Source organism: Erigeron canadensis, chromosome 2, assembly GCF_010389155.1.
Source record: "Erigeron canadensis isolate Cc75 chromosome 2, C_canadensis_v1, whole genome shotgun sequence".
Taxonomy (NCBI): domain Eukaryota; kingdom Viridiplantae; phylum Streptophyta; class Magnoliopsida; order Asterales; family Asteraceae; genus Erigeron; species Erigeron canadensis.
The window spans coordinates 43213645-43239026 of NC_057762.1; the positions used below are offsets into that span (position 1 = coordinate 43213645).

General features: G+C 33.2%; 3 protein-coding genes and 1 non-coding gene across 4 annotated transcripts; 2 read left to right on the forward strand and 2 right to left on the reverse strand.

Annotated features, from left to right (window-relative positions):
- The first annotated feature begins 2063 nt into the window (after positions 1–2063).
- Positions 2064–5314, forward strand: LOC122586961 (mediator of RNA polymerase II transcription subunit 30). Its single transcript, XM_043759006.1, has 3 exons — positions 2064–2483; positions 4788–4871; positions 4971–5314. The coding sequence occupies exons 1-3, from the start codon at positions 2124–2126 to the stop codon at positions 5067–5069; spliced, it is 543 nt and encodes a 180-aa protein (XP_043614941.1). The 5' UTR covers positions 2064–2123; the 3' UTR covers positions 5070–5314.
- A 909-nt stretch (positions 5315–6223) lies between these two features.
- TRNAS-UGA lies at positions 6224–6305 on the forward strand. Its single transcript has one exon. It is a non-coding gene; the product is annotated as a tRNA-Ser (tRNA).
- A 406-nt stretch (positions 6306–6711) lies between these two features.
- LOC122586960 (non-specific phospholipase C6) lies at positions 6712–9050 on the reverse strand. Its single transcript, XM_043759005.1, has 3 exons — positions 7794–9050; positions 7533–7709; positions 6712–7167 (listed from the first exon to the last, which is right to left on the reverse strand). Exons 1-3 carry the CDS (start codon positions 8890–8892, stop codon positions 6869–6871), a joined length of 1575 nt encoding a protein of 524 aa, XP_043614940.1. The 5' UTR covers positions 8893–9050; the 3' UTR covers positions 6712–6868.
- Positions 9051–17842: 8792 nt separating this feature from the next.
- Positions 17843–23417, reverse strand: LOC122586920 (CBS domain-containing protein CBSCBSPB1-like). The gene is made up of 15 exons (XM_043758946.1): positions 23256–23417; positions 22999–23151; positions 22296–22464; positions 22079–22211; positions 21819–21989; positions 21368–21446; positions 21139–21252; positions 20970–21036; positions 20782–20887; positions 20532–20590; positions 20158–20267; positions 19924–20054; positions 19746–19831; positions 19584–19673; positions 17843–18283 (listed from the first exon to the last, which is right to left on the reverse strand). Exons 2-15 carry the CDS (start codon positions 23109–23111, stop codon positions 18083–18085), a joined length of 1629 nt encoding a protein of 542 aa, XP_043614881.1. The 5' UTR covers positions 23112–23151; positions 23256–23417; the 3' UTR covers positions 17843–18082.
- Positions 23418–25382: the final 1965 nt, after the last annotated feature.

Genomic DNA, 25382 nt, shown 5'->3' on the forward strand with positions numbered 1-25382 from the left:
ATCGTCGCCCTCATCATCCGCTGGCGCATCTGTAGAATTGGTTGTTTATTGATTTGAATGCTATTAGTCATGTGTAAAAAAAAATAACATTTTAATGCTAATTGTTAAAGATCCAAAATGATAGAATGATTATACATCTCCAATAAGTTAGTATATATATTTGACTACTATATCATGATAAAATTGTAACGGATAGGCATGCGTGTATACATTGATGTAACACAAATTTATAATGTATAACGCTTTCTAGTTTAAAAAAATGATTCAATATTTATTTGATTTTTTTTTTTGAACAGCTATTTTATTTAAATTAAAACTCATATTGGCAAAACAATTAATTATCATAGAGTAGACAAGAGGGTCATGTGCAAAAAAATTAATAAATGTGAGGTTGGATGACTGGATCCGTATCTACTGGCTGTCAATTAGCCAAGTTCTCATTTTGCCCGTTTTATCTGTTTTTTAAATTCTATACAATATTAAAAACAATATACAAAAAGTAACGAGATATAAAATATTCATGAACGCATGTTAGCTAAATGGGCCCATATGTAATTGTATAACGAGACGACCACAACTTTAGATCATTTTTTTTAATTATTCGTGAATGTCGAGAAATAGATACATTTGTATTAATAGATTTCCTGCTAGAAAGCCGTTATTAAAAAACCCTTCGTAATAAAAAGGTTCTCACGAAAACCTTCCCCAAAAGATTTTATTTATTAAGCAAAATTTAATAAAATGTATCGGATATTCGGGTGGAACAAAAAGACCTTAAATCATAATTCATTAATTTTAGTTGTTGGTCACATATTCAAATCTATCTTTATAAGTTAAACTAACAAAAAGGGGAACGAGTTGCATATTTATATCACAATTGGGCGGACCACGATTCAAATCATAATTTGTAAACATATGCAAATGACCTTTGACCTAACAAGTGGCATTTTGGAACCATACGCAACAACAAACCCACACGTCATTGAGAAAGCAATCAAGCATCATCTATCACTCATACATATGGCCAAATGTGACCTTATACCATCTTAAACGGGCTGTAGTTGGCTCGGTGGTATGTTTTTAGGTGAAGGTTAAATGCTCTTTTAATTTAATTTTTTTAACTTGAAGGTGATGAGTTAAGAGGGGGAAAATATTGATTGTGTTGGTTTTGGTGAGAAGTTTGTGGTGACGTGCTGTTACTTTTGTAGTTATGAGGGGATAAGCTAAAAGATTTTCTTAGACATGTGTGGCAAAAGAAGTAGTAATAATGTTTTAAAAATTGATTATCAAAATTGTATTTTTTAATTAGAAAACTTCTGGTTGTTTGTTTGTTTTTTTTCTTTTTTTAACGTTTGTATCACGGAACGGCTAGCTGTTACTTTCATACGGGCAGACAGTCACTAGTGACCGATTCACGAAGTCAAGGTTAATGTTTCTTTCCGATAGTCCAATTAGCACCAATAGTATCTACACCTACTTTGTGTCCAAAGGGGAGACACATGGTGGAGTTATACGTTAACACATACTATTCTGGTATTATAAATAATAAACATATTAGTTAAATACATGACTCTGCACTATTTGATAAGAGTAATTTGTAAAGGTTGAAAGATTATTATTGTTACTAGGACGATACCCGCGCGATGCGGCGGTAGTCATTACGGTGACGGTGTGATGGTTGGGCAACGGTTGGTGATGGAGCGACGTTGAGTTGTGTATATAATTGATGTAAAAGGTTAATGGATATATTTTAAAACATAAAGGATTGATAGTGTAATTTAATCATTAAGGTAGTGTGTGTGAAAGTATTTTTAAGGGGTGCCATATTTTCAAGATTATCAAAAATAAAAAGGGCTATGAAGAAGATAAGTTATTACGTAATAACAAATCAGTGTATTTTATCAAACTTATTGCATCCAAAATTTCCAAATATATGACTTTAGAAGTTTTGATCATGGGCTGGGCTATAAGTTGGTTAGACCTCATCCTGTTGGACCAAATCAAAAATTATTCCCGGTTTGACTAATTGACGTATTTATTCCCAATATTTTGTTTTTGTTGATCTAATAATACGAGTAGAAGTTAGGGTTTGCAATTGATGAGAAAGAAAAGGAAAAATTCAAATGGAAGAAAGCAGCAGCACATCAATGATAGTAATGGCAAGCCAAAAATCAACACAAGAATTGGCAATACAAGCCCAGATACATTTACAAGACACAATCGAATCCGCATTTCAAATCCTTTCTTCAATGAATGATGAACTCTGTAACCCTAATTTATGGTCCACCTCTTCTTTAAATTCTACATCCCCCAATCTAACTAACGGCGTCGCTAACGGAGGCGGCGATGCCAATTCATCTGATACTAGCAACCACCATCACTTTGAAATGGGCGGTGGTGCTCTCGATGAAGCCCGTCTTCGCTACAAGTCCTCCATTTCCGCTCTTCGCTCCGTTGTTACCGCTATTCCTAATTCTCGCAAGGTACATTCTCTTTCTCTCTGTGTATATATATATATATATTATGATTTCATAATTGTAATGATACAGTCAGTGTACCAATTGGTTTGTTTTCTTAGGTATTATGTGTTATTTCTTAATACGCTTTGATGCCGGTTTTGGTAATTTAACGTGTTGTATGCCAGCAGCTAAGACCTAACTCTCCCTCCTTTAGCAAAAAGGTGCTGACTTTAGTTGACTGATCACTTTGAGATGTGTCGTTTGTTCTGTTTGTGAGCGTTATATGTTGTTTCTTTTGGTGTTCTATTAGTTTTTTTAACTTGGCAAACTCTAATGCTCGTTTTTCCTTACTATGCTAATGCTATTGAGGCTTTATGTGTAACTTGTAACGAAGATAGAAAGACGATGTACATCTGAGTTTTTTGTGGAACTAAACGAACTGACAATTTATATCGATGTATGCTGGAAAAGAGAAAATGTTATACATTTACGTGGATAATGTGTTTGCTTCTCCATGTTATCATTTTCTATGAGTTACCTAAAACCAGTGTCCTAACCCCTACACCTTCTTGATTAAAAATCAGGAAGAAGCCTACCTTAATCTATGTTTGCAACAGTTGGTATCTAGACAATAACTATAGCTATCCCCTGTCTCGAGCTATACATATACAGTAATTTAAGTTATATACCAAAATAAGTGCGCGCCGTTCTTATTTAGCTCACTGCCAAGTTTCCTATTATACCCTTGATTACATTCTTTCATAAAATCACAGTCCTGAAACGGTGTGTACTTAAAAGGTGTTATTCAAAGAATTCCATTAATTGAGGAAGTTATTTGTGTTTACATGTACATTTCCATGCTATAAGATTAGCTACTCTGACTGATGTCAGGCATATAAAATTGGTATATCCATATTGAATAAGCAAGAGCATACTTATAAGCATTTTCCTAAAAACCATGCACCTTGTGTGCATGATGCCGGAGGCACATCATGAGTACAGGTCAACACAAACCTTCACATTCGTACAAAAGTATATTATTTATTGCACCTTGGTTTCCTGGACCATTTTAACTTCAAAGTGCTTAGTTGAGTCCTACTAGTTATGCTAAGGAACAGACTTGTAACTATTTATACTTGACTCAACCTGCCCTAAACGACTCTTTAGGTAACTTGATATGTGTTGTACACCAATGTTTGAGCAACTAAGACAACTAACTCCCTCTTTTTTTTATGAAAGGTGCTGACTTTAGTTGACTGGTCACTTTGATGTGAGCTGTTTGTATTGTTATAGGTTGATTCTTTTGGTGTTTTACCTGACAAAATATAATGCTTGTATTTTCTACTATGCTATTGAGGCTTTATGCGTAAGTGGTCTTGTAATGGGGAATGAAAGAAACCATCCATGAGTATTTGTGGGAGTAAATGTACCAACAATTTATTCGATTTGAACTCAAAATTGGATTCTGATCAATGGTGAAAAATGTTATACGTTTATATGGATAATTTGTCTGCTACCAAATGTTATAATTATCTATACATTACTTATTACCAGATGCCCACCCCTTGCTGCTTCTTCATGTGATCAAGAAGAAGCTTCTTGCAATCCATGCCTACAACAATAACTTAATCTGACAGTTTAAAATTGTCATTTTAATAATAAAAAATCATTAATCGCACATTCCCATTTACTAAAGCTGTGTGTTATATGTTTATACTCTGAATTATTTTTGCACCTTGGCTTCCCAGACCGTTATCTCATAGTGACTAGCGCTTTCAAAACTGTCGGTGCTGCCTGCGCATACTATTGTATGTTAAAACATCATTAGCACAACAGAAGTGAGTCCTTTAAATGGACATACGTTAGGAATCAGTGTGTTGGCAGAAGTACCTATAGGTTTGGTTTTCGTGTCCAGGGAGAAATGATAGCGATGATCCAAATTGTTTTAGTTTAACAGGTATTCAAGGATAAACATGACTTGTAGAGAGTTACACTAAAATTTAAAGCCCTCTTTCTCATTGTTGGATTCAAAACGAATTCACACTAAAGTCATTTCACTTATAATATTTGAACTAGAGTTTTGTTTAACTCTCCGGAGTCCGGACAGACTGACAAGTGGTTAATAGCTGTCGAGCCAGTCCACCTGTCTTTCTTATTAATTGGAGATGCTACCATTGACAAGTGGTTAATAGCTTGTGGTCTATCATGGATTGTGTTGTGAACAAATGTTTTGTTTGATCATCTGCTTGTAACTTTGTAAGAGTTACCATGCTAACCTTTCCCTTTCTCTTTGGCGATTGGTTTTAAACTTGTTTCCATTTAATGAAGGCCAAGGCTTATGATATCGATCATATGTCAACTGATGAGATGGATAGTGATAAACTGGAAGAGCGGGCTTCTGCTCTAAGAAAGGTATTTTGCATTGAAGGAGCTTGAATATGAAAAGCAGAATTTATATCATAATACTATATGCTGCAGCCTTTTCTAACATGTGTTTTCTGTCCATTGTAGGAGCTTGAAAATAAAAATAAACATTTGAAGCTTCTCATAGATCAGCTTCGTGAGCTCATTACAGATGTTTCAATGTGGCAGAGTCCTGTTATTGTATGAAGCACGTTAGCAAAATGTCTTCTTTGAAGCCAAGTAGTAGTTTGCATAAGCTACAATGATGAACTCTAATAGATGATCACAGTTAAATTGCTGACAACTTTTTCAATCTTTCTAGCGAAACATTTTATTTTAATCGGTTTTTATCCTAGGTATAGATCTTTGTAATCAACGTTGTAGCCAAATTGTAAAATAGTGCCTTTTAGTACGGATAATTATAACACAAAGTCATGACCGAAAATTGTTTCTTTTGTGACTATTGACTAATCTTTTATTTTGTCCCTTTACAGACAATCCCAAACCCAAATTGACCTGCTTATAAGTATACAGGTCAAGATAGTCAGCTATTAAGAGCATGATATAACACCCAAAATTTCAAATTGGTTGTATCAAACTTGGTGAACGTTATTTGGGGAATTGGTTCTTGAAGATTTTAGTTGCCCAACAACATGCTCAAAGATTCCAGACGAAGCATCTTTTCGAGATAGAAAGTTGTATACCAAGTTGTATATCTAATTATCTATACTACATTATAAAACATTTAATTTTCTCAATTTTTTCAATTAAGTTGTTAATAAACCCAAAATGTCTTTTTTTTTCATTCACTATTCTAATATCAAACATTTGAATTACATCTAGTATCTTATAAAACCATAAAAGAAATTTAATTTACACCATCTACCATTCACTGACTACATTATCGCTTTTTACATCAATTAAATCTACATTAATAATAACTCACACCGCTACCGCCACCGTTATCGTCGTCACTCGTCACCACCAACGGCGCTAGTACACCACCGCATCGCGCGAGCATATGACTGGCTATAAATGAATGTATGGAACTGTAAAATGTAAATACATTAAACTGAGTCGACCTTTCTTTAAAGGTTAGTTATGGATCACTAATTCACTACTATTAGTCTTATGAAACCATTAAAATGTCAACTTGATGTAAGACTAATAACTTATTTAACAAGCATTGAATATCATACTGCACCATTTATAATTTAGGGCAGTAGTCGATCAAATTAAAGGTGGTAAATTACATTGCCCTTTTAAGTATATCTTGCCTAAAATGCTATGGTTTTTCATTCATGGTGGATGGCTAACTTAAAGTAATATATATAAATGTTAAATGACATCTAAAACAAAAGGTCGATATGTCCGAGTGGTTAAGGAGACAGACTTGAAATCTGTTGGGCTTCGCCCGCGCAAGTTCGAACCCTGCTGTCGACGTATTATTTTTCTTTAGATTTTACAGATGAACTATTTGGGTCGATGGGTTTAGTAGCGTGATTGGGTTTTAACTCATTTTCATTCTTTTAAGTGGTTATGTGTTTTATAGATTGTTTGATTTTCATATCCTCGTTAATTTTGGTTTCGGTTGGCTTTTTCATGTAGTTGCAATAGGGTCGTAGTAAGTATTAAAATTACTGTCGGTTGTGTAACTTTGTACTATTAATGTTGCTGTAAGATTATGGTCAATCGTTTAGAGTCTCTTTGAAATTCTTTATATCTTGTAAGATTATGGTCAGTTAGGCTCAAAGTTTCTAACCCTTACATAGATAATTGCCTTTTAACAGACTAAATTTTGTATAACAATTGATGAACTCAGTCAACATTGATCACGGAATGCAACATATGTAGTTAAACTTTGCACATTCATTAACTTGAACCAACGAAACATGATACTTACATATATGTTCTAAACAAAATCTGGCTCCGAAACTTTTAGTTTAAAACCAGGAAAAACTATAGATACATTGATATAGTTGTAGTAAAACCTTGACTGCCAATTGTTAATTGTGAACCACGGTTCTGGTAGTGAGAGAGGATCTCATGTCAACAATGGCAGATATATCCGCACCCAAGTTGATAGCTTCTTTACTAGCCGTTATAAACCTTGAAACGGCTCCTTTCACGTATGTATTAGCTTTCTTCACGTTCATTTTCTTGCTCATTTCATCTGGAAAACTGCTTAAGAAATGGTCACCATTAAGCACAGCAGCTAACTGAACCACTTCGCTTTGAAACTGAGACAGGCCTCTTGATTCATCTGCCTCGGTTTCTCTCAAAGGTGCAGCTTCAGGCAGGACCTCTGCAACCAACCAGATTTTCATAACCATGAAGATACGATTCAAAAAGTTATGCTATTACCGGGCCAAATTTAAATGTCCATTTCAAACCAAAAGCACAAGGTTTCGGGAGGTCTAATTACTAAATTTTTCTATCCGTAAAAGTAATTGCCTTGAAATGACAGATTTATGTGCCTGGTGATTATGCAATACTTTTAACCCATTCATCTCATTTGAGTAGCTACTGGTTTCCTTCTAAGCTGATTTTTTTGGTTTTTAAGTTCTGACGAATAAAAAAACACACAATGTGATGAATCGATCTATTTATAAGTAAATCGACCAAATAGCCACCTCAAACTGGATGTTTGCTAAATTTGTTGAATCTTACCAGGGCAATCAGTTCTTGGAGAGCTCAACTGACCAACCACATGCTCAAAGGTTCCAGCCCATGCATCTCTATGAGTTAAAAAGTTGGATGACAAATTGAACATCTTCTTTATAGTAGCAGGGATAGAAGAATGCTCATATTCAGAACTGGATGTTGGTCCCTTTGGGCTACTAATCACTACACAACACACATAAAAAATCACTTAATAAATTTTTGAATCCTTACACTATGAAAAATATATATATATGAAATTTAACTTACCAGTGCCTTTTTTGATCCAAGGAGAGACCATAATGGTGGGCACCCTAACACCCAACCTATCAAACTTAAAGAAAGAAGGAGCTGGACCAGTGTTCCCATCTGGGTTAGGAACATTAACATAAGGAGTCTTGACATGATCAAAGAACCCACCATGTTCATCATAAGTTATCACCAAAAGACTTTGATTCCATTGTGGGCTTGCTCTTAATGTCTCATAAACTTCCTTCACTAACTTTTGACCATTTGCTACATCATGTGATGGGTGATCATCATTAGCTGGTGAACCAGGAATATCAAAGTATCTTGGCTCAATAACACTCAAATTTGGTAACTTTCCATCTTTAGCATGTTTTTTAAAAGTTGTATATTCATGAAACTTGAATACATACTTCAACTTTCTCAAATTTCTATAAAACAAAGTTGTTGGTATGCTTTGAAAATATACTCCCCAAGTTTTATTATTTTCATATAGTGAATCAAATATGGTTTTTTGTGGGTAGCCTGTTGCTAGTTGTTTCTTGACATGGCTTGTTGACCCATGAGAAGTAGCTGAGTATACAAACATTCTGTTGGGCTGAGTTGGCCCAGGGATAGAAGAGAACCATCTGTCGAAAACTGCGAATTCTTGAACTAGTTTAGCAAAAACTGGCACATTTTCAGGCTTGAAGCCTTTCATAACTGTGTTAGAAAGATTTGGAGACAACGATAATGCTTGTTCAACAAAACCAGTCATTGAAGGAATTTGGTTAGACCCAAATACCTGTTTTTCAACATCCTCAAATGAATGACCCGGATCCGGATCCACATACTCTGCATCATCAGTGAAACATATGGAATCTTGGTCTTGTTTCCGGGTAATGTTGGTTGAAAATGGGTTGCATTCTCTTCCTGTGACACCATTTATTGATGGGTTGATAGATTTCTTCATCCATCCAATCATGTGATCAAAAGATCTGTTTTCTAGAACCAACACCACAATGCTTTTAATGGGCTGTTGCCCATCTTCACCCAATACGAAATGGGTCGGGTCAAGAGCACAAGAAACAGTGAGAAAGATCAAGAAAATGGAAGATAATGAGCTTCTTGTGGTTCTTGCCATGGTGGGTTTTGGTAAAGTTAGAAGCTTTTTCACTAGTCCAACAGGAAAGCTAAAGAAGTGGGAGTGATTAGTGACATCAAAGATCAAACCAAAACAAAACAAAAATGGAGGCTTTATTTTAAGGTGGAGGGAGAAGTTTAAATAATGTTAATTTTTAATACAAGTATTATATCATGTAAAACTTCCACAAGAGAATGTTGGACTACTAGTAATTTGGTGGTGGTGTTTATATTGTTAACTATTTAAAATATACAACTATACAAGTCCAACTATACATTATTTCTACAACAAAATTTAATGATCTATAAAAAGTTAAAAAATTTTATGTATAGAATACAACTGTATAATACAGATATTATTATATGTAATTAAAATTTGTTGTTCCGTTACCGAAAATATATAAGTCCAACTATACATTTACTTTAGATATATATAAGTCCAATCAACATAAATGTGTCTGTTTTGACATATTTACCGTATAGTATGCTAGAATCATGTTCCATATGTTTTTAACTTTTTCTAAAGCAATAAAAGACATGACATGGGGCCAAAGATGATCACAAGGGTTGATTGAGAAGAATGGATGTATGTATGCATGTGAATATTCATATATGAACAAAAATTAACAAATGATTTTACATACCACTCGCTCACTTTAACCAAGCATTTGCAAACAAAACTGCCGTATGCACACAAAACCAACACATGCTACAGTACTTGGGTACACATTTGGACTTTTTTTTCTTTGCATTGCATTCGCAAGGGAAGCATTCACCGCAAATCCTGAAATACATGTTTTCTGTAGTTTGTTGCATATTGAACGAAATCCAAACAATCAATATAATGAATCAGTCGGCCCGATTAAGACGACCTTATTATTATCATTATTATTAATGTTTATCGTTCTTACAATATGAATATAAGATCTTTAATCACAAGATTAAGACAACAACAGAAAAATAATTTGATCTAGATGATCAAATTATACAGAATAATAATCGAACAAATATATGAGAGAAAATCAAATATAACTTTGTGTGTGTAAAATATTTTCAACTGCTTCTCCAGAAACCCTAATCGGGTATATATACACAGCAAGTATGCATATGTCTTCATTCAGTCCTCCTTTTTCTTTTGTCACAACTGGTCTAAAAGTTCCATAATTACATTTTATCCTTCAAGTATGTAACTCTTGTCATATAGCATCCAAACCTGAAAATACTAGTAAGCGTGTAAGAATTTTGGTAATTAGAGTTGTAATCTTTAACATCCCCCCTCAACCTTATTACCAAACATATCTTTGAGACCCAGTTTTGAACTCAAAATACAATGTTGACCAAAACACAAGCTTTTAGTAAAAATGTCAGCTATGTTATCCTTTGAATCAAGTTTTATGACTTTGATTAAACCTGCATTGATCTTTTCTCTTACAAAATGTAAATCAATTTCCAAGTGTTTGGTTCTCTCATGAAAAACAGGATTTCCTGCAATCTGAATTGCAGATTTATTATCACAGAAAACTTTAACAGGAATAATATGATCAATGTTTAAGTCATGAAGTAAATGAGTGATCCAAAGAACTTCACAAGTCACTGATGCCAAGGCCCTATATTCTGCTTCTGCAGAGGACCTTGCAACAGTGTGTTGCTTTTTACTTTTCCAAGAAACAAGAGATCCACCTAAAAATATACCAAAACCAGTGACAGACCTTCTAGTAATCAAGCATCTTCCCCAGTCAGAATCAACAAAAGCACACAAGTCTAAAATTTCCTGTTTAGTAATCTGAATACCTTTTCCTGGTGAAAGTTTCAAGTACCTCAAAACTCTAAATGCAAGTTTTAAATGTTCTTCAGTTGGTGCATGCATAAATTGACTTAAAGCATGAACACAATAACTAATATTAGGTCTGGTTAGGGTAAGATAAATCAACTTCCCAATAAGTTTTTGATAAACAGAAATGTTAGATAGCATTTTATTTTTCTCAGAGATTCTGGAAATAGTATAATTAACTTCCATGGGAGTTCTCATAGGTTTACAACCAAGTAAACCAAATTCATCTAACAATTCCATACAATACTTTCTTTGAGACAAGCAAATTTTATCATCATTATATAAAACTTCAATACCAAGAAAGTATTTGAGTTTTCCTAAATCTTTGATCAAAAATTAAGTTTGCAAGAACTTCTTAACTTTGTCAATTTCATTTACATTATTACCAGTCAAAACTATATCATCTACATAGACAAGTAATACAAGAAACACAAAATTTGTATTGTAAACATACAAAGAGTAATCACTTTTACTTTGAGTAAAGCCATATTCACATAAAGCATCATTGAGTTTCTCATTCCATTGTCTAGGAGCTTGCTTTAAGCCATATAAAGACTTAATCAATCTACATACCTTATTACTGTTACTGTCATAATAACCTTCAGGTAAAGACATATAGACTTCTTCATGAAGATCTCCATACAAAAATGCATTATTAATATCCAATTGAAACAAAGGCCAGTTATTATGCACAACAATAGAAAGTAAACATCTAATAGTAACCATCTTAACAACAAGAGAGAAAGTTTCATCATAGTCTAAACCAGCCCTTTGACTATACCCTTTAGCAACAAGCCTTGCTTTATACCTTTCTATTTCACCATTTGCTTTATACTTGATTTTATAAATCCACTTACAACCAATGGGTTCTCTTCCTTTAGGAAGATCAACAACTTCCCAAGTATTATTCCTATGTAAAGCTTCCATTTCATTATTCATAGCTTGAATCCAATTCAAGTCTTTTGAAGCCTCAAAAAATTTCAGAACTCAAATTTGAATAACAAAGTACTTTATCAATGTTATACTTAACATTTCCAACAACATAATCTTTAAAATGATTTGGCACTCTATGAGTCCTTTCAGATCTTCTAGCATTAGCTTCTTGAATACTATTTTCTTGCATAATAGTTTCATCAAAGATATCAGCATTGATTCCCTCAGAATTATTATTATCATCAAGTGTTGCAATAGATTCATGATCTGTAACAGTCTTAGAACCCTCACTATTACTGCCAGACAGTTCTGAATTATCCAATTCATGAACTGTGGTAGATTTAGACTGAGTTCTATGACTACCAGACAGATGAGAACCCTTGCCATCACTTATGTCTTTGTCTTTCTCTTCATCATAGGGATTGTGATCATTAAAGTTGTAATTATTAGAAAACCAATTATTAAAAAAATTTAAATGATTAACAGAAGAATCTTCAACATTAGTTGAAATATTTTCAGAATGTTTCATTTTAAAAGGGTAGACAGTTTCATAAAACTTCACATCTCTTGAGTAAAAAACTCTTTTTGAATCCAAACTATAAAGTCTATAACCTTTTTTAGCATTACCATAACCAATAAAAACACTTTTTTCAGCTCTATTACTAAACTTATCAAAATTATTTAGGACAGTAGCATAACAAAGACAACCAAAAGACCTCAAATGGGACAAAGAAGGATTAACATTATAAATCATATAATAAGGAGAAACACCATTTAGCACAGAAGAAGGAAGCCTGTTAATTAAATAAGTTGCAGTCAGAATACACTCAGTCCACATATTAAGAGGTAATCCCCCCCTGAAACATAAGGGACCTTGCAACATTTAGTAGGTGCCTATGTTTCCTTTCTACAATTCCATTTTGTTGAGGAGTGTAAGCAATAGAAGTTTGATGAACAATGCCTCTACCACTACAAAACTGTTTCATATTTAGATTAACAAACTTTGTACCATTATCAGTTCTTATGACTTTTATTTTCTTATCAAACTGATTTTCTAAAAGTAAAGTATACTTTTTAACATTTAAAAAAACTTCATCTTTAGTTTTAATGAGATAAGTCCAAACAGCTCTAGAAAAATCATCCACAATAGTAAGAAAAAATCTGTACCCATCTTTACTCATAACCTTATAAGGCTCCCACAAATCCATGTGCACAAGATCACCAACATTTCTAGAGGTATGGTCACTTAAAGGGAAAGGCTCCCTGGTTTGCTTTGCCTTGTGACAAACATCACAAGGTAAAGTATCAGAACTAACATCAACATTGATCTCATCATTTAGTATTGTTAAAACTTGATTTGCAGGGTGACCTAATCTACTATGCCAAAGAGATTGAGACACATAACAAGTATAAACACAATTATTTGACACACCTTGATAAGTAGCATGATCATCAACCATATATAAACCACCTTTCTGACTACCAGTCCATAGAGTTGTTCTTGATTTCAAATCCTGAATATAACACTTGTTTTCATCAAAACCAATAAATCTCTTACTATCTTTAGCAAGTTTGTGTATACTTAACAGATTTACACAATATTCAGGTATAACAAGGACATCAAACAAAGTAACCATATTATTCAATTTTAGATTACCAATCATAATAATCTTAGCAACTGTACCATTAGGGAGACCAACACTTAAATTCATATTAGAAACATCAATGCCATTTTCAAATTTTTCAGAACAAAAAGTCATATGCTGATTAGCCCCTGAGTCTGAAATCCACCCATGATGTTTAACTTTTGAATTATCATTGTTTGCACAAAAAAAATTATCAAAATTTTGATTGAAATAGGTATTAGCATTGTAAAAATTACCTGCCATATTGGCATGATTCACAGAAATATCTTTTTTATCACTCAAAAGATTCATAAGCTTAGCCATCTGCTCACTAGAAAGAGAGAGAGTAGTAGAAGAACTAGGACCAGTCTTATCATTAGAATGCATAATCTTATCAGAAACAACATTGTTATTATAAGTATTTCTTTGGGCATGTTGATTATTTTGAAAAACAGGTTTCTTTTTATAACCAAGTGGATAACCAACTAATTCAAAACACCTATCAATAGTATGCCCAACAGCTTTACAATTAGTACAAGTAAGAATGGAATTAGGTACTCTATTATAGTTATTGTTACTATTAAACCTTCTTTTATTATCCACAAATTTAGACACAAAGGAATTAGAATTAGATTTACTAGCAACAGAACTAACAGAAGCAGTCCTATGAGATTCTTCTCTAGACAACAATGCATAAGCAGATTTCACAGTAGGCAAAGGATCATGAGTAAGAATTTGACTCCTAACAGAACTATAAGAATCATCCAATCCCATCAGAAATTGCATCAGTTTAATTAATTGATTATGCTCTTGAAAGTCTTTAGCAGCATGACACACACAAGCAGGAAGTTTAATTAATGCATCAAACTGTTTCCACAAAGAATTGAGTTTATGATAATATTCAGATAATGAAGTGCCATTTTGACATAATGAGTTAATCTTATTATGCAGATTAAAAGTAACAACACCATCCACTTTGTCATAAGTTTCCTTAAGCTCATTCCAAACAACAGAAGCATTTTTTGAGAAAATTTGACCCAGATACAATTCTTCAGTTACACAATTAAGTATCCAAGACAAAACTACAGCATTACATCTATCCCATTGCTAGGCAAGCATATCATTATGAACAGGCCTAAGACAAGTTCCATCAATAAAACCCTTTTTATTCTTAGTTTCTAATGCAAGCAACATAGCACAACTCCAAACATTGTAATTTTCAGTTCCTTTTAATTTCAAACTGATGAGAGGTATGTTTGTAATATCACTAGCATGAAGATACAAAGGATTTCCAAAATCAAGTTTACTTATCTTAGTACTTTGATTATCAAATTCACTTTCAGAATCAGACTTTTCATTATGCACAGAAACATGAGGTGAATTAGGAGGTGTATTACCATGAACAGAACCAGGAGGAGTATTAACCATTTTAAAACAATCAAAAAAGAGACAACAATAATCACTTAGAATAGAAACACAGACTAAAACAACCAATATGAAGAAGCAAATAAGCAAACAGAACACACACAATTAGACAAATAAGAAACAAAGAATCAACTAATGACTTCTTTTCAAGAGAAAAAAAAATTAATAAAATATATCTTAATCTCACACCAGAATCAGTGACAGGATTCCTGCCCTTTCAGGAAGGTAGGTCAAGTATTAACTCAGGTGTTTTTATGAGAAAAAGATTAAAAAAAATTGATATATATATATATATATATAGAAAAATTTAATCTGAGAAGAAATCTAAAACATATTTAACCACAAATAAAAAGAGAAAAGGGAAGAGAATAACAATACAGTGCTCTCGGATGAATAATAGGAACCCTAGTTTACTTCTTGATTCACTTAGTCAATAAGCACAACCAGGATCAGAAGATGAAGAACCCTAACTTACTTCTTGATTCGCTTAGTCAATAAGAAGAAGGATCTGAAATAATAAGCAGCGGAATCAACAAGATCGAACACCAAATAAAAAACCCCTAAAAATTAGGGTTTTCAAATCAGGGTTTCGAAGATCGAAATACGCCTTGAATAAAAACAACCTAACTCAGAATCACCAATCAGAGTAACCTGTCTCTGATACCATGAACGAAATCCAAACAATCAATATAATGAATCAGTCGGCCCGATTAAGACGACCTTATTATTATTATTATTATTAATGTTTATCGTTCTTACAATATGAATATAAGATCTTTAATCACAAGATTAAGATCAACAACAGAAAAATAATTTGATCTAGATGATCAAATTATACAGAATAATAATCGAACAAATATATGAGAGAAAATCAAATATAACTTGGGAAAAGGTTAGATAAAGCATGCAGTACCTATCTTAGGTAAAGCAGGGGGTGATTATGTAAAATTCAGGGGGAGTTTATGTAAAATTTAGGGGGGGTTATGTATGTTTATTAAATTCAAAGGTTTAATATGTAACTTTTTTTAATGTGGCAGTACATAAGCTTAGGTAAAGTCTGCAGTACGGATCATTTTCCCATATAACTTTATGTGTGTGTAAAATATCTTCAACTACTTCTCCAGAAACCCTAATCGGGTATATATACACAACAAGTATGCATATGTCTTTATTCAGTCCTCCTCCTTTTTCTTTTATCACAACTGGTCTAAAAGTTTCATAATTACGTTTTATCCTTCAAGTATGTAACTCTTGTCATATAGCATCCAAACCTGAAAATACTAATAAGTGTGTAAGAATTTTGGTAATTAGAGTTGTAATCTTTAACACATATGTATATAACCATTGGCATAAACAATATCTCAAAATGATATACGAGTATTTTATAATAATTTATTAATAAATATTAAATAAATTTTTTTTATTTGACAATTTTTAGTTCACTCAATGATTCTTAACATGTGCCCCAAAAAAACCCCTAATGATAAATACTCACTCGGCCAAAACCATGTCACATATTACATACAAACTTATGTTATTCAGTTTGTCTTTTGAACATTATGTTGTTAATAACAAAAATAGATGAATATTTGCTCAATAAAAGTAGCGCAATTAGTGACTAGACCATATTAAGATGTTCACGTCACAGTTAGGTAGCTTGGAAAAAAGGAAAGTCGTTATCATTTAAAATTTTCAAAGACATATCTCGCGTATCTTGATCATATATATATATCATCATCACAAATCTCATATTCACTCACAATCATGTGAAAGCAACTGTTTTAGAACAACCATTCATCTTTACATAAAAAAAAAAGTGTAACTATATTGAAGGAGTAGTGCGCAGTACTTATTATTGTTACTTGCAAATAACATCGTAATGTAAATTATACGTCGAGGCTTTGATAAAACTATATATATGCACTACACTGCTACACATATAATTATAGATGAATGTTTTTTTTCAAATTGTTTGGTTACGGAATGATATTATGGCAAAGTCAACTTTTGGTAAACATACAGAAATAATTTGGTAAAATTCCATCTACACGTAATGGTTTTAGATGGTACATTCACACAAACTTTTAATTTGATTCAAGGGATATGATCTGGTCTAAACGCACATTCTATTGTGCGATATGTATAGTATTAAATAATGATCAGTACTGATGGCAAATTATTGATAAATAGAACAACTATCGAGTATCAGAGTAATTAAACATGAACAAGATATCGTTAGGTTCATTTATACGGTCCAAGAGACTCTATCCTGGCGGTAAAGCTAGTATGGGTGTACAAGTACAAAATATTAAATATCTTTACCACATTCTGTATTTAACTTATTTATTGTAGTACTTTAAAGTTTATAAATGACAAAGTTACAAAACTAGCTGGTTACAAATATTGAGTAGCAAGGTATTAATGCAAAAGCAGTATCACATGGTCTGGCATTTACGTATAGAAGGAAGCTGGTACGTTAGATTAGATCCTCACCGCACCGACACTTAACACCGACAACGACACCTAATCGGTGGGACCATAGGTTACACCCAAAGTCCAACCAGCGTGTGGTCTTCACTAAACAAGAAGATTTAGAATTCTAATTATTTCTTTCTTTAAAGAAAGCTCGATCATTATTTCAATTTGTACTTTCGTATTAGTGTTTTCCTTTCGTTTTGACTCCATAAAAAAAGTAAAATAATATTATCCACCCATTGTTTAAAGGACATGAGATTGGGATTATCGAATAACATCTCAACATGTCTTCGATCACTATAATATTTTGTGATGATGTCTGAAATGTATCGATAAATATACACGGTAACGATTACGACTTGACAGACAGCTCTTCATTTTTTTTATGAACCCCTTTTATATCTTCTAATACTTTTCTCATTTCGTAAATATGTTTATGCTGCAAGAAGAAGATATTTACGGGTTTGTATAGAAACTAACCACCAACGCAGCCAACCTAAACTAGTTTGTGCGGTTTAGACAATCCTGATGTGTGAGCCTTTCGAACAGGTCTTACTAGTTTGTTATAAGTGTTGTATAACCAATCAAACTGAACTGTGCTCATCTTTGCTTCTTAAAGGAAATTGAAATGCATCATAACTCAAAGTAAAATACAATCATCGTGCAAGACAAGCGCTTCTATTAAACTCTCAAGTATAGAGAAACCCAAACAAAGGCATTCTTGTTTATCTCATTATCTTTGTATACAATTTAGATCCACAAGAATAGGCACAGAGTTAACCTGGCCAACTAATCAAGTAATTTTTCGACATTATCAATCACTGTAGTCCCCGCCTCAATGTTCACAAGGAAAAGCATAATCCTTGAAAGATTTCAAAGAAAAACATTAGAAATCGGTGTGATTACCCAGATCTTTTCAAAAACGCTAATACGCCTAAACCAGCCACTAATGCAGCTCCGGCTGCAACAGAACTGTATGCAGAAGCCCACGCATCTGCGTGAGCATGCTCCAGACCACCACCCCCACCTCCTCTTGTAATCACTGCTGGTTTACCTTTCTGACTTCTAGGCATCCCAGAGTAATCTAGATGCAATTTTAATCCCTGTTCACATTCACCACTAACAACTTAGATACTTGATATACCACAAAATCAAAGAGAGATTGCTCACGCAAAATGACCAAATAAGGCATTATGTTGGACAACTAAAGTATGAATTCAAAAATGTGCTACTGTTGTTTGTGATTATCAGGTAATTAGTCGAGTATTTGATACTTTGATCATTTCTTTTAATATATTTAAGTAATACACAAAATGACCATATAAGGCATTATATTGGACAACTAAAGTATGAATTCAAAATATGACAAGTTATGTTCTATTAGCTACAAGAATGTAACTTTATTATAAAAACAAAATTTAAACAATTCTCTTCGGTAATATAAGAAAAGGGGAAATATAGATGAAAATCATCTAAAATAGACTAGATAAAAAAAAGTAAATAAGTACTTTTGTTTTTCACTAAGAACAATAATTTTTGAGCATCTGGTAATCCAGTAGTGATTTTTTTGTCCCTAAATAATGATAACCATAACGAGGCTCACTCATTCAAACACCAAACTCCAAAACTAGACCATCATGACTTCAAGTCGAGATAATCAGCTAATTTGTTTCATATCACGCATCCAAACAGCCACATCAAAATATTGTCAAAAACATGTTGCAGTTTTCATAATCATGTAATGCGTTGATGTTTATTTTAGCGCTTAATGGTCTCTTAAGATTTGTGGTGTAATTTGAAATCTATTTATCTCTTTGTTCTTGAAGGGAAAAGAGAAGATAATTCCTTGTTCCAAAAAAATCCACATTTTTTTTTTGTACAAATGAGAAGCTATTCCAAAAGTTAAACTTAAACTCTGAGAATTTGTCAAGTCCCTATGGGGATGCAAGATGCACATGTACATTAAGGTTACAGACTTGAAGAGGTGGCGATCTCAACACACACATTGATTGTGTAAAGTTTTGTACTTAAATGATAACCGGTCAAACATAGAATATTAGCAAAAGATAAAGTGGTTCAAAAGCATAACTGTGTCAACAATTGCCTAACTTGAACTCAAGTGCCGACAATGTCTTTAGTTAATTTCCTAAAAAAGCTTTATTCGATTTTTTTTAATAATATAGTTTTCGTATATTCTACAGCATCAATTTTCTCAGATACAAAAAAAATGGAAAGAATAAAGAACCCGGGTGTTGAAGGATCAGACCAGCAGACCCATTTGACCAGCAAACAAAAGTCACCCATTTGGACTTGTGTTGTATTGACCCATTTTCCAACCCACCCATTACCTCACCTCCATGAGATTAGAATGATGAATAGAAAAAAGAGGCAGATTGCACGCACCTTCCAACCGGCTGATCTTGCATGTTCCACAGCTGCAACAAGATCGCTATCTGTTGCAAGTATCACCATGTCCTTGTCTTCATCTTCATACTGAAAAAAAAAATGAAAATTGTTGAGCAAAGTTGTCAAAGTTAACTGAAACACCTTTTAGATGAGAAATACCAGAATCTGTGGGAGGTTGTTGCGGTCAATTTCACCACCTACTCTTTGTACTATTGCAGTGATAAGATCCGTCAAACTATGAGTTTCTAACCTCAACAAAAACAACAAACATTAGATCAGGTCAATGAGCCCTTGTAACATCAACTTTTATAGCGATTGTACTAAATAAGAGACATACCACAAATAAATCTATGCATCCGACCCTTTTTATCTTGAATCTTGAAAGCAAATGTATTTGCTAGTATAGGTGAAGGATAAATAGCTTTTCCCATATCCGCGCCTTCAGAAGCCAACTTGAAAGAAGTCTCACTGCAAAATCACCAGTTACGTTTATATCAACCAACAAATAGGTTTAAAACTAGTAAACACTGTAAACTACAGTGAGTTAAATCCGGCATGGCATATTAATTACCTCCTAGTATCACTATCATCATCTGCGGGAGGTGCTGCCATGGCAGAGTCCCAAAACTTTTGCATCATTGAACTTGCAGCATCATTATCAATTCCAGCTGTACTTCCGACCTAACTTACGCGTAAGAATAATAATACCAGATCAGCTTCAAATACAAAAGGCTTGTGCTATAGTATAAAAACCTCCTAACTCGTTGTATTCAAAACTTCAATTACTATAGTAAAACTGTTGTTCTTCAAATCATAATCAACATATCAATTTTCCAAAATAAGTTCTAAAAATTAACCCCGCTCAGCTGAATATGAACCCAGTTTGACCCGTTACCCAACCCACCCGTCTTGCCATTTCTAATCACAAGCGACAGTTTCACATACCGAGGCTACAGCTGCATGAACGGTGTGGAGTACATCAGTAAGTGCAACAACATTTCCATCTGCACCAAACATACAACACATATAGAGATCAATAGTTTAAACTGACATATAACTTTTCTCAACCTAGTTTAGTTGCACTTAAATCAGATCTAGTATGAATCATAAAAAAGGTGTATGAAACAATTAAGCTTTGAATGAAACTTACAAACAACAAATTAAGAAAACGATTTTATTATTATAAAGCATTCACCTCTATCAACAACAGGAAGATGTAAAAATTTCCCATTATGCATAGTATGCAGAGCCTCAACGATTGGTGTGTCGATGGAGGCACATTCAGGATTTGGAGTCATCACCTGGGTAATAAGTGAAGCGTGAACAAAAAATATTCTGGAAAAACACTTTAGTTTGCATAAAAGAAATATAATAGTAATTAACCTTTTCCACCAAGGTTGAATCAGGAGGAAGACCCAGTGCTATAACGCGCATCAAAATATCCTTTGACCTATTATACATAAAAATCACAACTTTATGATGTAGGTAACTTAAACCACGTATCTTTTCAATAAATACATATATAGATTATGTGTAGCATTAAGAGACTAACGTTAATATCCCGCGTGGTTTGTTATCTACTGTTACAACAGCAGAGTGAATATGAGACTCCAGCATCGCTTTTGTTGCCATTAACACTGTGTCTGATGGCGAAACAGTCACAAGCCTAGGAGACAAATAAGTAAATATAGAATAAGTAACTTATTCTGGTGTGGAAATCATCAAAATAGGTTGTGCAAACGAACTGGTGAACTAATTATCAAAAAAAAGGTATTACCTACTTTGAATTTTCAGAGATTATGGTCGATAAAGATGGCTTAAACAGTCGCTCTCGAAGTGTTTCAATAAATGTGTTTGAACCTATACAATAACAAGTAAATAAAAATAACATATGATTAGAACATCTTCTGCAAATTTGTGGAACAGTTTGATTAGTCAGTTCAAAGTTCAAGAGATACCTGCTATGAGATTTTTAGATTTACTATTTCATTAATACAAAAGAAAATTCTTTTTATCGCTCTATTTATTAGTTTACTAGAACAATGCCAGATTGCCAGAGAATAAAATCATATCCAAACACCAGAACTTGTAGTCCATTCTATTACGGCCAATTATTTAATTCATTATTTACCATCTTATATAATGAGTTTCGAAATGAATTTAAAGAGCCCCGTGTATTTCAACCTTTCATCATATATAAAAGCGAAAACAAAAAAAATAGAATCGACCAACCAGAAACAGAGGTTCCCCATTGCTTTTCAACACCTTCAACAGCAGCAGCGATGGCTTTCCCCTTTTCAGAAGCTCTTTCCATACGAGCTATTGCATCATTTAAACATCTTCCTATATCAAGAATCGCGACAACCTCACCATTTTCTATGACAGGCAAGTGTCTAAATTTTCCTGCAGAACAGAGTTTTAAAATTTCCAAATTTTTAACATGAAACTTCCAAATGTCACTGTGTTAACACGTTTATCAAACTGATACACACCTATGACCATTTTCTGTAAGGCTTCAACAGCAAGAGTATCTGAAATTACAAAAATGGGGTTCCTTGTCATCACTGCCGAGACAGGAGTGGTCTCAAGATCAAGCTCACGAGCAACAACTCTTGTTGCAATATCCTTCACTTAAACCAATAGCTAGTTAGCAAGAACATGATATCAATTAACACAACGATTAGAAAACAAAAATAACAATTAACAAACCCTGTCGGTCAATATGCCACAGAGTAAGGCATTAGAGTCTGTGAGCAAAAGAGCATCAACTTTACGAGAAGCCATGCGACGACAGGCTTCAATAACAGTTGTAGATTCAGGTGCCGTTAAGGCTTTAGAGAGACGCAAACGTTTCACGGTGCGTTCTCCTGTTAGTCCCCTGTTTAAAAAGAACAACGTTTTAAAAAGACTAAACAATACGAAGTGAAGCTAATTCATCTATAACTCTATAACCTTTCCTCGATTTTGATATTTCCAAAATAATACTGTAGTATGCAAATTTGGTCAGGTATGTGTTTGAGCTCGAGTTTTGAAAATACTTGCCTCGCTGTTTAGAGGATTTAAAGCCACTTTCGGTTTGTTACTTCATAATAAAGTGAGTATTTTAAAGCATATAAGCAACGATTATAAAGGCTAAACACCGATTATATTTTTGAAACGGTACGGTTTGTCTGTCATCTGCAACTATCAGCAATCATCACCTAATCATTTAGTTTTGACTGGTGATTAATGAAAAATGGTCAGCCTAATCTGGAAACAATAATCTCTCTACCGAACTCGAGTATTGGGGGTATTGTTGTTGGTTGATCATAATGAATCAATAGTTTTGTTCATTCACTACTCATACTACCTCTATATTCAAACAATTGCTAAAAATACAAATTGAGAAATAAAAAAGAAAAAAAACACTTACACGGGACGGGGAGTAGTGATGGATCGTCTGGTTGAATCAGCACCATTTTCAGAAGTTTTTTTTCTAGCGTTCAAAGCCATACTGCTTCTTCTAGATGATTGACTACCACTCATCTTCTTCTTCTTCTTATTATTATTATTCACCACCAACTATCTATCAATCAATCACCCAATATATATATATTTCTAGTTACAAACATAATAAAATTATATATATATATATATTCCAATAGAATTGGAAAGATGAAGTAAACACACCTGGCAAAAACAAACCCTAAAAACAAGCAAGTTAGTTGGTTGGTTGCAGAAACTTTGATTGATTGACTGGATGATGACGCACGAATTCGTTACTGCGCTGCCAGAAAGAATCTTCTTTTCTTCTTACAATCTATTTTCGAAAAAAAAAAAATAGGAACTTAATTTTTTTTATAAAATTATATTGATTTATTGGTGCGTGATATTTTGGTTTCACACGAAATGACGAAATCAAAGAAAGTCAAACGAAATGTGTTTATATTTGTGGGAGTTTTTATATTTTGATGATAGCGGGATTACAAAATGATTTGACCAACCCAGTCAAAGTCCAACTTATCACTAATTGCTACACCAGACATTTTAACCAGAGACACGCGGTTTTGGTCCCTTTAGTTCTGATTCAAAGTTTATCAAAATAATAATAATTGGGCTTTCCAATAAATGGGCTTTCCGGTATATTACAAATTTACAATGCAGATAGAGGATAAAAAAAACCTCTTTATATCATTTTCCAAATATAAAAAAAATTATAATATATCTTTTTAATTTTATGACAAATGTTAGATGTTAGTTATTCAAACCTTGCAATAACATCTAAGGTGGGTAATATGTTCTAAGTTAGAACTCACACAATATCTCTTAATAAATCAACTTGATAGTCCTCTTAACCATTTAATCACATGACAAGTATAATTCATTTATTTTATATCTTAAATCCATATTGGATTTTACTAAATATTATAATCAAATTGTTATGAAGATTATCAGATTGATTTTATATGATGAAGGATTATTTTTCATATTTAGATACCAATTGTGAACATCGGAGATTACTACTTATACTTCAAAAAATTACTACTTATACTCAAAAACCACTTTTTAGAGTAGTACATTATTGTATTTATCATTATAAGATAAAAATAAATATACGAAAATGCTAAAATGACAAACATTATACTAACAACTTTTTTACAAACTTACGTGGATTGTAATGTGACATATCCACGTCATTTTCTATTACTTAAATGGGTCAATTAATCTAGGTTAAATAAATTAACAATAATTAGTTTTCTCTCCCTCACTCTATAATATTATCTAAAAGGTGTTGCTCTGCACTCATATACTTAAGATTCGATATTGTAAATCATTTGTATCCACATTCAACTACAATATTTTCGGCAATCGCAACAATAGTGGCTATAATTCCTAATATTTTAAGGTTCATGGCTTTGTAATTTTGACAAACATTGGGCAAAAAGATTCTTAAACAATTGAATACTAATAAAAGATACCGTGATCTTTGTAATCATTATTACAACCTTTTTAAAATTTAATATTAGGCCTTGCCATGGTTTGAGATGACTTTCGAATGGAGGAAGCTGGACATCAAAGTCGATCAATAAAATCTCGATGCTTGTTGGATAAATAAAGTTTAATTCATGTACAAAAGTGAAATGACAACTAAAGAATGAATTGTAAGTGACGACAAAATAATCAAAATGTGTATATTATTCAGCCAAATGATTTTTGTTTTACAAATGAAAGATAATAATATACACTGGAGATTTCGACTAGTGGAAATTGCAAAAAACTACTAGGCCACATGCCCTTTAAATAACATAAAAAAATAACTGAATAACAAAACTCCTACTATTATCCAGGAACTAAAACGTTAACACGTTCTTTATTTGACCGAGAATTTTAAGCCACTTTTCTCTACGTTGTACTCCACGTGAATTATAGACTGAGACAGCACTAGCCAACACTCTCCCCCTTAGTGTTGGCTCCATAGTTCACATCTTCCATACCAATAAGACTCCTCATTTCAGTGAACTTGATCCGAGGTAGAGCTTTTGTTAACGTGTCCGCCTTTTGCAAATCACCACTCACATGCTTGACTTCAATCTGCTCCCGTTCAACACATTTACGAATGAAATGGTACCACGTGTCAATGTGTTTGCTACGACCATGAAAAACGGGATTTTTCATCAACGCGATTGCGGACTCGTTATCAACCATCAAGAGTACCTTTTGAGCTTTTCTACCCGTTAACTCATGAATCAAGCTTCTCAACCATAGAGCTTGACACGCCGCCGATGTTGCTGCCATGAACTCAGCTTCACACGAACT